The sequence below is a fragment of the Rhea americana genome, unplaced genomic scaffold (genome assembly GCF_003343005.1).
Source record: "Rhea americana isolate MKP2758 unplaced genomic scaffold, rheAme1 scaffold_3, whole genome shotgun sequence".
In the NCBI taxonomy this organism is placed as follows: Eukaryota; Metazoa; Chordata; class Aves; order Rheiformes; family Rheidae; genus Rhea; species Rhea americana.
The window spans coordinates 11,358,499-11,374,241 of NW_028186423.1; the positions used below are offsets into that span (position 1 = coordinate 11,358,499).

At 37.6% G+C, this 15,743-nt stretch overlaps 1 protein-coding gene across 3 annotated transcripts in view; it reads left to right on the plus strand.

Moving 5' to 3' along the window:
- The window catches only part of PIBF1 (progesterone immunomodulatory binding factor 1), a 126,175-nt gene that overhangs the window by 4,081 nt on the left and 106,351 nt on the right, over positions 1-15,743 (plus strand). For all 3 annotated transcript variants that reach the window (XM_085309499.1, XM_085309501.1, XM_085309500.1), the window contains exons 5-6: positions 411-609; positions 7,377-7,496. In XM_085309499.1, the coding sequence (XP_085165625.1) occupies positions 411-609; positions 7,377-7,496 (319 nt within the window). The remainder of the gene's footprint in view (positions 1-410; positions 610-7,376; positions 7,497-15,743) is intronic.

Genomic DNA, 15,743 nt, shown 5'->3' on the forward strand with positions numbered 1-15,743 from the left:
TTGGATGGCAAGACAGAAATTGAAGTTAATACTGCTTTATTTGGTGATTTACTTTTTTTTTTTTTGTGGTTTGTATGTGTTTTTCAGCAAGAAGATTAACCTTTCAATGGATGAATTAACTAATTTATAAATTTAGGTCAGCACATCTAGGAATTAATTGTCACTCTTCAAGTTGAGTTTGGATTGTCAGTGACTTTGGGCTATAGTAAAGCAAAACTTGACTGTGAAGCTTTTGGCCCCTTATATGGAGTCTGATACAAGTGACTGTAGCTGTGATGTTATATACACTTGGGCTAGTCTCCCTCTGTAAATATTCTGCCTGTGTGAATGGCTATCTTGCTGGGGTGTTGTGGAGGTTTGTCACTTGCATTGATCACTACGTGTCTTCTATTTTCATATCAATCTTAAAGAAAACATCAGGCTCTAATGAAACAAGAAATGGAAACCATTTTATTGAGACAGAAACAACTAGAGGAAACAAATCATCAGTTAAGAGAGAGGGCAGGAGATATTCGTCGCAGCTTGCGAGACTTGGAATTAACAGATGATTGCTATGAGAAGCTGAAGTCTCTTCCTGAAGACCAACTTTCTATTCCTGAATATGTTTCTGTGAGTACTTTGCTTTGTGTCAGTTTAAATTATAACTGTAAATTGCTCCTTATTTAAAATCAAAGAGATGAATGTGTAGAAGTCAATTCAAACATCTAGGATTCTTATTCTTCCCCAGCCTGAAGTGAAGGACCTTTTTGCAGACGTGCCTGTGAATCAGTCCTCTATGACTGGATTCTGGTAAAGAGAAGTGCCTTCTAATTCTAGACTTTGATGTCTTAGTAGGACAACTGTTTATGTATTAAGAGGGTGAAACAAATGGGATGTTTCTATTAAATTGTGGGCAATGAAATGCTGATGATGTGAATACATCCTTAAAACAAAATAGAGTTTTGAAATTCAAGACTTGTGAGAACCACAAGTTAAGATGATTATTGCAAAGATTCCTTCCTTCCTCTCGTGATTTTTATTTGGCCCTTTCCTATTTCTGACTACTTTCAGGGAATAATGTATACCTCTAGTTTTTAATTTTCTTTGAGAAGCTTAATTACAGCTCATAGGAGGACTTGTGAGTGGAAGGCTCAACTGTCAATAGAAAAACAGTGCCTTCACAGACTACAAGGCATGCCTGGAACACCTTGAATGATTTCTGAGAATGGAGGGAAGCATTTAGACACTTAAGGATGCCTCAGTTCAACAGAGTATTAGTGCTGTTCTTATCTATAAAGCTACCTATTAAGGGAGCTGTAATTAGTATAATGTTTAAAGGCTTAGTGCATTTGTTGAGATATCAATATTATGAGTGTGAGTGCTCTTTTGCTAGATGAAAGCCATGGTATACTGTACTTGAGATATGCACACAAAAGTGAAATTTATTATCCTTATCTAAAGGGAGAAATTTTTGGGAACATCTTTTTCAAAAGTTTCTGGACTTGGACTTTGAAAGTACTTGGAAAAATTATAGAGCCAAGTAACAAAACAAGAATACCTAGCTTGGGACCTGTTAGGTTATTAGCTGTCTCCTCTGCCCTCTGCACAGGTATTTGAGCTGTTTATCACTGATTACTGCACCACCACTGTTGATAAAAGCAGACTTTTTAACACAAACTGGAATCCATGATGACTAGCTTCAAATTGGTGTGGGGGAAGCTCCTGCACTTCAGGAGTTGATTGATGGGTGGTTCAGAAGCCTGTGTAACTAGGCAGGACAGATAGCAGGTAACCTTGCCAGCTGCTTTAAGTGTAAGTGAAACTGTTGCCGCTCGGTTAGAGCACTTAAATTGTATCTGTGAGTAGAAAGGAGTTTGAAAAAGATGTTAAGCAAGAGTGGGCTGCTTCTACCTATAATCAGCCTTTCTTCTCCTCTTGCATCCAATCAATGCTTCTTCTCTCTTTTACCCAAACTACACTTCACTACTTATCTGTTTAGTGATGTCCATTTCTTCCCCCATAAGGATGTACCTGTTACTTTCTGCCTTTGAAGAAGCCCCTTTTGGCAAATCACATTTTTTTTCAGGAGAAGAAATGCTAGTGATACTCTTCTCTCAACATTTTTGGCAACAGCATCAGTGTGAATATAGACACTCGGAGGCTACAAAGCTGTTCTGCATATCCTGTCTATGCATCCACTTGGCTTTTGGAGACCAGGCAAAGGACTTCTAGGAAAAACATAATTTTTCTGAAGCTGTTTTCAGGTTTGCTCTCCTAAAGAGGAAAAAATTCTGAAAAAACATACATTGCATTTTTCAGGCAATGCTAATACAGGAGTAAACTTCTCTTTGACAAGGAAGAGTTCTGTTTAGGGAATGTTTGAGCAAGAAATATTCAGACTTGAAGATGAAAACTCCTCCCTCGCCCCAAATTTATCAGTGTTAAAATACTGCCTTTTATCTTTCAAGACAAGTGTGTGTTTAATACTTACATTTTAGTTGAAAGCCAGTATATCAGATTAAGTGCAAGAAGTATTTTAATACAGATTTTGTGTATAGGGATATTACAAGTTTAAAATACTAGAACTATAACAAATATGGGATGCTTTTTTTTTTAGCTTTTCTTCCACAAAGGGGTGCTATGGTGACATGTCAGAGCAAAGACTAAGCAGTGTTTATCATGGATGATGGCGATGAAAGGAAAATGATCTTTTAAGTATCTTTCTCTTAGAAATGTGGTTTTATTTTGAACTTACATATATAAAATAATTATGAAAATGTTTTTAAAAGCAATATGTAAAATGACGTCAGGCACTGAACTGGTAGAAATTGCCTGCTTGGCAGATGCATCTCTGAACATACTCAGTGAAGTTTGTAAGCCTGTTGTTTGCTCTCCTGTGAAATATTCTCTGTCTCCTTTTGGTTTATTTAATCAATTCAGATTTTGGAAAATTCTCAGTTGTTTGAGTAAGCTATAAAGATAAGTAAGTCTTGTCTTTTCTTTCTGATCCCTAAAGAAAATGAGTTGTTAAAAATGATACGTACTAATTCTGTTCTAATCAGCATGTCTTTCAGTGATATCCTTTTGCTAACAACTGCTTGTTCTTTTCTTTAAGAAGGTAATTAAATGAAGTTATATGACAAAAGTCAACTTAAAATTCTTTCTCTGCTCCACACCCCTCCCATCCATTGTTAACTTCACTCTAGTTTTCATCAAAATGTGGTGGGTACGTGCTAAGATGTTTATAAAAATTACCTAGAAGATCGAAATTACCTAGAAAAAACATGACTTTTTTTTTGTCCTTATGGTGTGTATATATGTAAGTTTATAGTTTTTAGGATATGTAATTGTCCCTTAAATCTCACCTTAGTGTTTTTTTTAATTGACTTGGCAAGTGGCAATATGTGCTCCATCTGCTGAGTTACRCAAATGTTTATTGGCCAGCAAGCAAGCCAAATAACAGAGAAGAATTGAACTTGTGCTACAACCTTCCCCTCAGTTCCTGTGTTAGTTTACAGTTTTTCTTACTATGGATTGAGCTTTTCTTGGGAAGGCTGTGTGTGTGTTTTTTCTTGATGCCTCTATCTCCTCTGTTATCTAGGTTTGAAACTGGGTAATCAGTTCTAGTTATTGGGGAGGTAGAGACAGCCTGGTGGCATAAATCAGGTGGCCTAAGGAAATCGAATTAAAAATACAAAAACTTTAGGGAAAAGCTATGTGTGGTTATTTTAAAAAATAAACAACAAAAAAACAGTGCTTTAAATAGCTACCCATGGGAGAGAATCAACCTTATTGTTTAACAAAAAGTTAAGATGATTTGATTGAAAATAGTGGTCACAAAAAAAATGAAATCTCTTTCCTGAAAGAGTCTGCTCTGTCTCAGAAGAAGTCAGACAAGTTATAAAAAGAATCCAGATATAAGAAATTTATACTTGGCAGAAGCTATAGTTAGAGATTTGTCATACTTACTGTATTACATGCTGTATGTATTATGTGCCATGTTGAAGTGGTATGAGCAGACATACCAACAGATATTTTTCTTCCACACAAATAACATTAATGAGCTTGTAATAAGGTTGAACATTTTGGGGGGGAGGAGAGTTGGAAAGAATCTGCAAGAATAGCTTGACTGTCTAGTTTCCTGCAAGCCCATTAGAAACAATGGAATTTCGCAGATACAGGTGAAAAAAAAAATCAAATATTTAAGGAACAGAATACTGCAAGAAAAATAATAGTATATTTTAGTCAGTAATGTATAGTAATATACAGTTAACTTCTCAGAACAGAAATACAATTTGTAGTTTGTTTAAACAGTAATATCTGGTTGGAATTTGTAATTTGATATTTTCAGAGCATGAAAGTTATCCCATCTTAACTAGGGTCTTACTAGATTCTAGTTTCAAAAACCTATCACTTATGTCCATACTTTCATTCATTTTATGAATAAACTTAGATGCAATGAATGGAGTATCCCTTCTTACCATCTTATTTTTCTAAGATAGCTATGCTTTAGGAAAGCTTACATTTTTTTCATTAAAAGCTAGTTTATAAATGTAAAAGTGTGTCTATTTTAGCTTATGTTTTTCTTAGATTTGAAAGTAAGAATGAAAAATAGATCTTGCACAACAAGTTAAAGCAAGTTTAATCCTCAAAAAACACAGTATCTAGAAAAACTAGAACAAGAAAAACACGATATTCCTTACTAGAAAATCTGGCTCTTTTTCATTAATACTTATCTTTTCAATAGGATTACATGCTTGCTTATTGTGTGAAGCAAACTACACTTGTGTTTACAGCACAAATTCCCGTGACTCCTGTGTTTTCTAGAATTGCATACTGTCAGTTATAAACAATACACCCGGACACTTTGCTGCTATTTATAATTAGCACAATGGAGATCCTCCTTCTTTCTGTATAGAACTGTAGTATTAGATGGTCTTGAATACATTCTTTTCTATTTTTTTTTGCTTGTATTCTTTTTTTATCATATATCAGACATACGTGAATGATGAGGGGAAGCAAGTGGTAGTCTTCTCATGAGGATAATGCCTAATTGTCAACTTCTCACTCTCCAGAATAAACATTTCAAACTATCAAATTAATCTGGGAGTAATAATGTGGAAGAGTATGTATACTGAAAAAGCTCTCTTACTTCTTTCTTTTTTCTGGTTTGTCTTTTACTGCTAACTCTATTTTTGCTGCAGCATTTGCTAATATTTGTTCTTATTTACTAGAAATGTGCTGGAAAAGTTTAATGTATGATGTCTGAGACTATATCTAGGATTGGGAGGAGGGGGAAGGAATGAAGAGGGTAGTTCTAGTATTAATATATATGGTAATATCTGTATATCTGGGAGGATTTTTGCTTACAAAGTGCATTATGGAAGAGGCCTCATGATAATTGAAATTTAGAGGCCTGCCCTCTTTTGGAATGGAATAGAATCCACAGACCCAGGCTCTGGTTTAATGTAGCATAAACTGACCAAGGTTGCGGTAGACTTCCCCTTTCTGTATTCAGTTGTGATGTTTTGCTTCTTTTTTGGCATTATAGCTAGCATTATGTTGCAGTGAGCTGGTTTGGACAACTGGTTGGACTTAAAACAGATTCTTTTGAGGCTCAGTTGGGTTAAGTTTAGGTAGGTTCCAGAGAACTTGAGACCAAAGGCTTCAAGTTGGATGCCTCATAATGCAATTCACAGCAGCCAGATATATTGTGAGCTTAGTTGCATGATGCAACTGAACCTATATAACAACGTTATGCTTGAGTAAGGATATTTCACTTCTTCATGGCTATATGTTACCTCCATTTCTTTTGCATGCTTTGGCATTTATGTGGATGAAAAGGGAGCAGATTTAACATACCGAAATGGCAGGAAAAAAACCCTAATCTTTCTCCATTGCTCTTCCCTCCCCCCTACCCCCCCCCCCCCAAAAAAAAAAAAAAAAAGACGGTTGTAGATGGTTAGCATGTTGGTTTACTGCTAATCAGATAGGCTCTAGAGTTAAAACAAGGAAGAGGAAAGGACTATATCAACCCTTACATCAGTTTCATTTTTTTCCTCAGGCAGCCTGACTGAATGCTGCCATAGTTGAACAGATATGTGCATCTTGAAGTGATTCGAGAATTGTCTGAATGGCTCAGAGGGTTGTGGTGGGCTACACAAAGTCTAGCTGGAGGCCTGTAGCTAGTGGTATCCCACAAGGCTCAGTATGTGGTCCCATCTTGTTCAACYTCTTCATCAGTGACCTGGATGAGGGGACAGAGTGCCTCCTCAGCAAGTTTGCTGATGATACCAAGCTGGGAGGAGTGGCTGACACACCTGAGGGCTGTGCTGCCAGTCAGAGAGAGCTGGACAGGCTGGAGAGTTGGGCGGAGAGGAACCTCGTGAGGTTCAACAAGGGCAGAGTCCTGCACCTAGGAAAGAGTAACTCCATGCACCAGTACAGGCTGGGGGCTGACCTGCTGGAGAGCAGCTCTGTGGAGAAGGACCTTTTAGTCCTAGTGGACAACGTATTAACCCTGAGGCAGCAATGTGCTCTGTGGCCAGGAGGGCTGATGGCATCCTGGAGTGCTTTAGAAAGAGTGTTGCCAGCAGGTCAAGGAAGGTGATCCTCTCCCTCTGCTCAGTCTGGTGAGGCCACACCTGCAGTACTGTGTCCAGTTCTGGGCTCCCAGTACAAGAGAGACATCGAGCTACTGGAGAGGGTCCAGCGTAGGGCTACGAAGATGATTAAGGGAGTGGAGCATTCTCTTTTAAGGAGAGGCTGAGAGAGCTGTTTAGCCTGGAGAAGAAAAGACTGAGGGATCTTACCCGTATCTACAAATATCTTAAGGGAGGGTGTAGCAAGGATAGAGGCAGACCTTTTCAGTGTTGCGCACTGACAAGACAAGAGGCAACAGGCACAAACTGAAACACAAAGTTCTGTCTGAATATGAGGAAGAATGTATTTACTGTGAGAGTGACAGAGCACTAGCACAGGTTGCCTCGAGAGCTTGTGGAGTCTCCTTCTCTGGAGATATTCACAACCCACCTGGATGCGATGCTGTCTAACATACTCTGGGTGACCCTGCTAGAGCTGGGGGGGGAGGGGGTTGGACTAGATGAACTAAAGGATCTCCATAAGTCCTTTCTAACTTCAACTATTCTGTGATCTTTACCTTTATTGCATTTTTTCATTAGTTGCTAAATGCAGATTAGTATTTCTTAGCAGCTTTGTCAAAGGCTGAAGAAAGCTATTGTCTTTAACTATTTTTTTKGGGGGGGGTTGTTTTATTAATATGCACTAAAAATTGTTTATTAATTATTGCCATAAAGTGGAGTTGACTTATTGGGGATTGTAGTAGTGCAGCTTTTTTAGTCTCAATTTTTAAATGTTTATATATCTTGTTCTTTTAGATTCGATTCTATGAAGTAGTGCATTCGTTGAGAAAAGAACTAAATGATCTACAGGTGAAAAAGGAAAGCCTAACAGAGGAACTAAATGGATACAAGTCCCAGCTGAAGTGTGTGACAGAGGTCTGTGTGCTTTGACTATCTTGACTACAAAAAAAAATAAATATTTGGATATACTAGATATGTATAAGAGATCTAAGATGTCTTATAAGATGTAACTTCTCTAGAACAGGAAAACTTGAAGTTTTGGGGGGTCATGGAGGGTACGATAAACAATATAAACTACGCTGCATGACTTGCTGATGAGATTTCTACTGATTTAAGATACACTTATACCAGCCTTATCCTGCTTTTGAGGGCAAAGTTCAAGGGAGTGAAGGTGAGGCAGGAGATCGCTCTGTGAATAGTTGAAGGTACAGTGATTGGTGTAGGTTTTTGAAGATGGTAGTATCTTGGTGGTAATTTGCCTCACCTCTTGTTTTAACAATAACAATGTTTTAAGTGCATTTTTAAATTCTTTCTATATTTTAATTTTCTTATTTCTATTTTCTTTTAGGGATTTTATCTTAAATTTATTTAATTTTTGTTTTCAAAAAGTTGAAAGAGATGCTGAGAATTTTGTTTAAGATATTTACCAATATTTACTCCAGCTTAGCTCATATATAACATACAGCTAGGATATTGATTAGCTTTTGGATCAGTTTTTGTACAAATCTGGAATTGCAATAAATACATTCTGAGTAGCTGAAACTCTTACTTAAGTCATCATTGACAAGGGCTTAGATGCCACTGTCATTTTGCTATTTCTGAAATTCTTACTAGGTTACTACATCTTTCTTCCTTGAAATGTATTTATGGAATAATCAGGTGTAAAAAGAGATTAATTTATATAGGGTTATCTTGTGAAATTCTTAGTATTTGCATTTCTTTTTGATTAAATATAGTCAATTAAAAATAGTTGTCAATAAAATACCATGCTTTTATGTACTTCGGTATTTTCTGTCTTCGTCTTTGATCATAACTGAGGTTAATTTAATGATGCTAACTCTGATTTATATAAGCATTTCCCTTCGTTGCATGTCTAATGTGCTCTGACTTAAAAGTCTACAAATCTTCCTGTAGAACTTTAAGATTTGAGTGACATAAGTATTAATTTTTGCTGCAGCAATTTAACTGGAGAGTGGATGATTAATTTTGTTTTGGAATCTATTTTCTTGGTACACTGATATTTCCTTTCCTATTTGGATTTCTGTAGTTTTGTTCCTTCTTAACACATGGCGGCAGTATTGACCTTTCCAAATGAGTTATTCTTAAACACACTGCGGATTTCAAACTTTTTTTTGTTGATGTTGATAATGAGAAAGCAGCAGAACATTGCCTGTATTGAATTGTGATTGTTTGGTATTCCATTTGCATAGTTATGCTTAAATTGAGAGATTAGTGAGAATAAATACCACATTAGAAAAAACAGACAAGAAATCCAGGTGTTGAAATATCACAAGCAAAAAGGGGCTTACAGTCAGTAATGAAGATGAATCTTTAGAATTCTCAAGTTTCAGATAAGATCATTTACTATAATTCTTACATATGCAATTTCTAGTTAAAACAAACAAAGCTAAGTCTTATGCTGTTATGTGTGCAGAGAGCATGTTTTGGGTGTTGAATGAAATGTGACCTGATCTGCAGTATTTTGTGTATGGACAGATTTATGCATCTGTTTCGCTTCTAGCAATTTTGTATTTGATCTGATGACTTGATAAGATTACTGTTACAAGGTACCACAGGTTGTTTCTGATAAGGTAGAAGGGGCATCATCAATGAGTAAGAGTACTTTAGCAGCATCTTTAATATACTTAGTATACTAAAGCTAAGATAAGCTGCAAGAGATGCTTGTTTATTAAGAAATGGTTTCAATTTGTACTTTTGGAGTAACTTCTTCATTTGAGGTCCTTTGGTAAGCTGAAGCTTTACTAGGAGGAAAAGCATCAGCGGGAAATAAAGCTCAATTTCATTCATAATCGTCTTTAAATTCTCATTCTTCTGCTGTTTGTTTGACACTGTAAACATACTCTTTACTTCCATCTATATGGAATGTACTTGCTGAAGTCTGTTCTTTACCTATGGTTAAATAAATATTATGTTCCTCTGGTTTCCCATCCTATATTCCTTAAAGTTTAAACTTTCTCAGATAGTATTTCTGTTCACTGTATAGCTTAACAACACAGTGTTTGCTGTAGTTTTAAGACTTGAGTATAAATCATTTCCAATACTACCTTTCTAATTATTTTCAACTTTTTTTCCCTCTTTATAGGAACATGAAATGGAACTAAAATGTATACGTATCCCCAATTCTTCTATTAACTACTAATGTTTGGGAGCCATTGAGGAGTTTGATGGCTTTCAAGTGTTTGTATCTAGCAGACTAGGTTTGGATAAGTCTACCACCTAAGAAATAGAGGCATGACAATTGTGAGAATTGAACATAGGTCTGAGGAAGGACTGTCTAGCCAGCAAACTGTTGAGAAAATCTAAAGCAAAATCTCAAGTTGTCTAATGTGTTAAGCCAACTCTAGAAAAAAATAAGTGAAATGAATTCACCAAATAAGATAATCTCACCTACCATTAGTTGTGTTATTTTATGACAGGATGCCTGCAGTTTTTTACTTTGGTCAAAGGAAATGAAGTCTAATTTTACTGTTCTTTTGTAGCCTTTGATATTGTAACGTGAATGCAAGACACAGATTTTATTTCTATCCCCATCTGTTGTTGCTTGAAGCCAGGAATTTCTTATGATCCTGTATATACAGGTTTGTGGGAAAGCAAAGCAACACAGTTCTGTTCTGTGGAAAGTATTATGATGATCTGCTATGGCTAAGTATCAGTTACTTAAAATCATGCATGCAAACCCACTGAATCTTTTTGCCATTTGCTGCCAATTCTTTTTCTTCAGAGGAAGACCTCATTGTTGGCACAGCAGATCTATGCTGGCATAAAAAATGAGTACTGAGGAAGGTGATGAGATATTGGCAGCTACTCAGCCAACATCGTGCTGCACCAGCTAGGAAACTTAGTTCTGTGAAGACTGAAGTGTCACTATAGCCCTGTGTAAGAACCAGTTTTGTAACACTTGACAAATACACCTGTTCTTTATCTCCGTGCAATTCATTAATTCATTTACATTAGAAAATCTTTTAWTTCTGGCTTCAGCATATAAAAGACATCCTTCAAATGTTTGTTGTGTGAATTTGTGCCCTCGGTATATATTTTTTGTTCAGCAGGAATAAAAGGTTCTAAGTGTGTAACAGTATCAGTCAGCACTCATTTAATTTGTGATATGCTGAACAGTGAGGCCTCAAACTTTGTATTGGAGTTCTCTCTCATTGATTCTCTGTTGCTTCTTTGAGTTAGCACTTAAAGCCTGCTGAATCTGCAACACAGACCCAATAGCATGGGGAGCTGCTTCTGACAACCAGTTGCAAAGAACAGGGCGTGAAGACTTCCCTCCTTCTTTGCCCTTTCCAGACTACAACGTGATAAACAGAGCTAATGTCAGAAGATCTTTGTCTCTTTTTTTTTTTTTTTTTTCAAAAAATGACCAATGTAAGTAGTTCTCCTGTAGTGCCACTACTATGGTGATGGCTCTCTGTACACATTTTTTGTATCTGGGATGTAGACTAGTGCAATTCATCTGATCATAACTACTGAGGAAGGTATGAGGAAGACACTGGTAAAAGTGATGTTCTTTATTTCAGTACTCTCTGATCTGTTACTAAACATATAGTGCAGACTTGTTCCGGTAATCCTTTTACAGTCCTCAGCCCTTCAAGTACAAATAATGCTAGCACCACCCTATTTGGAGATAAAATATTGTAACTCAACTTTCTTCTCTGTCAGTGTATCGCCAGGAGCTTCCCAGAAGCAAAACCAACTTTCTGATGAGGGAGTTGCCTTGCTGAACATCGGTATACTATTTTCAGAGTTACTTGGTTTGAAAGTGGTTGGAACCTTCCCTCAGATAGATAAAATTTACCTTTTTTTGTCTCTAAGTGTCAAGGCTGAGAAAGTCAGAGAAGACAATTCTGCATTTCTGTGTAGGAGGCATGGTTCTAGATGAAGTATTGCTTTATTTTGACTGCAGGTTGCTTGACAATATCTTTTCCCATTATTAAATTTTGATACTGTTTGTCTTTTTATCAGAGCTTCTTTAGTTATAAATTGTTCTGTGTGGCTGCCATCAGGACTTGCAATCTAATCTATAGTTTGACAGTTATCTAGAAGCTGTGGTTAACTTAAAGACAAAGCTGGATGTTATATAGGACAGAGATCTCCAAGGCTTAGCCTCTGAACCAGGATTAGAAACTGTTAGGTTTTACTAGCTAAATCTAATTATTTTCTGAGAGAAAGATTCCCAACTAGAGGAAAAACAGTCCTCAAAGATGGACTTTGAGGACAAATGAACTAAACTATTCCATCTGAAGAGCCTATAGGTACTAGGTGTATCTGACTGTTGCAAAATTGAGACTAATATTGCCACTATAGAAACACAATCCTCCTTAGAATTTTAGAAGGTTGCATGTCTAATCTATGACTGTGCTTTAGAACCTTTCCTCTGCCTCCAAAAGCTGATTCTTTCAAGCAGTGCTTTGATTACTTGGCTTTAAGGCCTCCTCTGTCTTTCTAGAGAGATTTAGTCTTAGATGAAATATATGCCTGTTTTCCTTTGTTATTATTTATCTTTTTCTTTGCAACTCTTTCTGAACAATATTCTACCAAAAACAGTTAGCTTTGAGCAGCAGTTTGACATTTTTAAGACTCAAGAAAACTTAGAATCTATTAAAGTTCCCTTTCTGTCTGACAACATCCTATGTTTCTTTGTGTATAGCTGTGACTCGTATAGACTGATGTTTTTTGTTGACATGGATCAGATGGCTTAATTCTGTGTTTAATGCCATGCTTTCTCCAGGATCCTTTTCACTGAAGCATAGACTCTCTTCAGCTCAGATCTACAGATAAGGTGTTTTTTTCCTACTTTTCTTTGTAGTAAAGGTACCTGGGCCAAAGATTTTCCCTTCTTTCCTTCCTTGCAGAACTTCCCTATTTTGAAGAAAAAAAAGTGTCTTCTCACAAAGTAGCTCAACACTCTTGTTCATCGTTTTTTAGTGGCAAATGGCTTCCTATCTACAATCCTTAGRAGGTTACAAATTGCATATCAACGTATTAGAACTTTTTCATCCAGTTACCATAAAATTTTCCTGACATTTGGGCAATTTGTTTTTGAAAGCAATGTTGGCCAATAATATTTGGATACTTGCTATGTAGACAGATGGAGACAAAATGTTGCATTTACTAAGGAGCAGCAGCTGATATAAAGAATAACTTTAGGGAATTGTTTATAACATTACAACACCATAGTAGTTTTATGCTTGCCTAGGATTTAAGGTACTTTAGAATACGAACAGAAAACTGACTCGTGTGAGTTTCTTTAAAGATGAAATTCTTTTACATAGCTTCTGGAAAGCAGAATTGCTTCTTCTTGGGCTTATTTGTAGATGATGTTGTTTATCTTATCCCTAAAGGTTTTTTGCAAGATCAGCTAATCCCTGTCATGTATTCTGTCTCACTAGCTTTGTTTAGAAAGTATGTGTCATCCAGTTTTGTACTCAGAACTTACATATGTATTTGTTTCAGTGACTGCTATAAGCTCCTATCCATTCAAGATGGAGGATAAAAGTGGAGCCTAATACCAAAAAAATCAGCTCTGTAATTAGATAATTAGTTTCTCTACATGATTTGGGATTTGAATGGTACAGGTCAGGCAAGCTCAGAATGTTCTCACTTGAAACATTCACCTTTCAGCAGTGCTGGTAAAACAAATGGAAGCACTTCTTAGGAGGGACCACTCTACATGATCTATGGAAATCACCTGTACTGGGTGTCTTGGACAGCTGTGTTAACAATTTACTTAACAYTTGCTTGCCTGTCTTACAGGACAGGTTCATTTGTTCTGACAGTCTYATCTGTCAGAGTTGGTACTCTTACCAACCTTTACTGCTACAGAGAAACTGAAGAAAATCCAAGCATTGCTGGCAAGATTAGCATGGATCATGTTCCTTGTGAATAAGTTCTGTATGTCCTTCTAACTTTTTTAAGGTTTATGGACTTATTTAAATTGGTTATTTTTATTTATTGGTGTACTTTCCAAGACCTCATTTTCATATCCTTGAATACACTCCGTATGGTGATCCTTTTTAAAACTTCCGTACTGCTTCAGTGGGACAAAGCTGTTCTTCAAAATTTCAAGCTTGCTTCAAGATAAATTGAGAAGTAAAGCTGTTCCAGTGCAGAGAACTTAAAATCAATTCAAATTGCGTGACTGTTACAAAATAAACTAACTTCATCTCCATCTAGATAATGCTTATTCTTCCTATAGACAGCTTGATTGCATATATTTAAGACTTACTGCTATAGCAATATAGATTTATGTGCATCTGCTACCTGGAAATACACATCTCCTATGATTTCTTGTGTTAGCCTATAGACTGAATGTTTATTAAGCTGCATTGTTACATTGGTACATTTGTCCTATGATAAATGTTTCTGACACCTAAAAGATGAGGCAACTGGAAAATGGTTTATGCAGTTTAATTAGTATTCAGGAAGTATACTGAATCTAGAAATGCTTTTAATTATATGCTCAACAATTTGATACTCGAAGTAAGTCTTGATACCATTTTTTAAAAGTACAATTTAACTGCTACCTTGTCCTATGTAATTATCATATTGTTACAGGAAATTCATAACTGATTTATTGCACAGAATTTGAATTACATTTCAAGTCTCAACTGTTAGAAAGGACAAATTTTGTAAGTGTATAATTGTTCTTATAACCAGTGCTTTAGAGCTATTTTTGTCAGATTTATCCAGAGGCCTACTTGAAAACACATCCACAGTTGTTCAATTTTAATTTTATAGTTTAAGTAGTTGTCTTCTAGGTGCTTCTGTGGATATTACTGTAAGAGCTACAGTAGCTCACCCTTTCTGYAAAGGAAATGTATCATTGTAGAATGATAATAACAGAATGTCAGCAGCCATGGTATTAGCAGCAGAATGACATGGGATATCACAGAGGAATTGTATCAAAACTTAATCACAGAATGGTAAGGTTGGAAGGGACATCTGGAGATCATCTTGTCCTGCTTGAACAGGAACTTAGGTCACCTAGAGCATGGTAGACAGGGTTGTATCCAGGTGGGCCTTGAAGATCTCCAGACAAGGAGACTCCACAACCTCTCTGGGCAACCTCTTCCAGTGCTCCGTCACTCTCACAGGGAAGAAATTCCTCTCACGCTCAGGCAGAGCTTCCTGTGCTTCAATTTCTGCCCATTGCCTCTTGTCCTGTCACAGGGGACAACTGAAAAGAGTTTGDCCCYRTCCCCTTGACACCCTCCCTTCAGGTACTTGTACACATTGATAAGATCCCCCCCCTCAGTCTTCTCTTCAGCCTGGGGAAGAGGCCCAGCTCTCGCAGCCGTTCCTCACAGGGCAGGTGCTCCAGCCCTCTGATCATCTTCGTAGCCCTATGGTGGACTCTCTGCAGTAGCTCCATGTCTCTCTTGTCCTGGGGAGCCCAGAACTGGACACAGTACATGAGATGAGGCCTCCCCAGAGCTGAGTAGAGGGGCAGGATCACCTCCCTCCACCTGCTGGCAACACTCTTCCTAATGCACCCCAGGAGACCATTGGCCTTCTTGGCCACAAGGGTGCATTGCTGGCTCGTGGTCAACTTGTCATCCATCAGCATTCCCAGGTGCTTCTCCACAGAGCTACTTTCCAACAGGTTGTCCTGTACTGGTGCATGGAGTTATTCCTGCCTAGGTGCAGGACTCTGCGCTTGCCCTTGTAGAACCTCAGGAGSTTCCTCTTCACGCAACTCTCCAGCCTGTCCAGGTCTCTCTGAATGGCAGCACAGCCCTCTGGTGTGTCAGCCACTCCTCCCAGCTTGGTATCATCAGCAAACTTGCTGAGGAGGCACTCTGTCCCCTCACCCAGGTCACTGATGAAGAGTTTGAACAAGATGGGACCGCATAGTGAGCCCTGTGGGACACCACTAGCCCCAGGCCTCCAATTGGCCACTGATGACAACCCTCTGAGGTCTGCCTTTCAGCCAGTTCTCAATCCACCTCACTGTCCGCTCATCTAACCCACACTTCCTGAGTTTGTCTAGGTGGATGTTATGGGAGACAGTGTTGAAAGCCTTGCTGCAGTCAAGGTACATAACATCCACTGCTCTCCCCTCATCTATCCAGCCAGTCATTCCATCATAGAAGGCCGTCAGTTTGGTTAAGCAGGATTTCCCCTTGGTGAATCCAT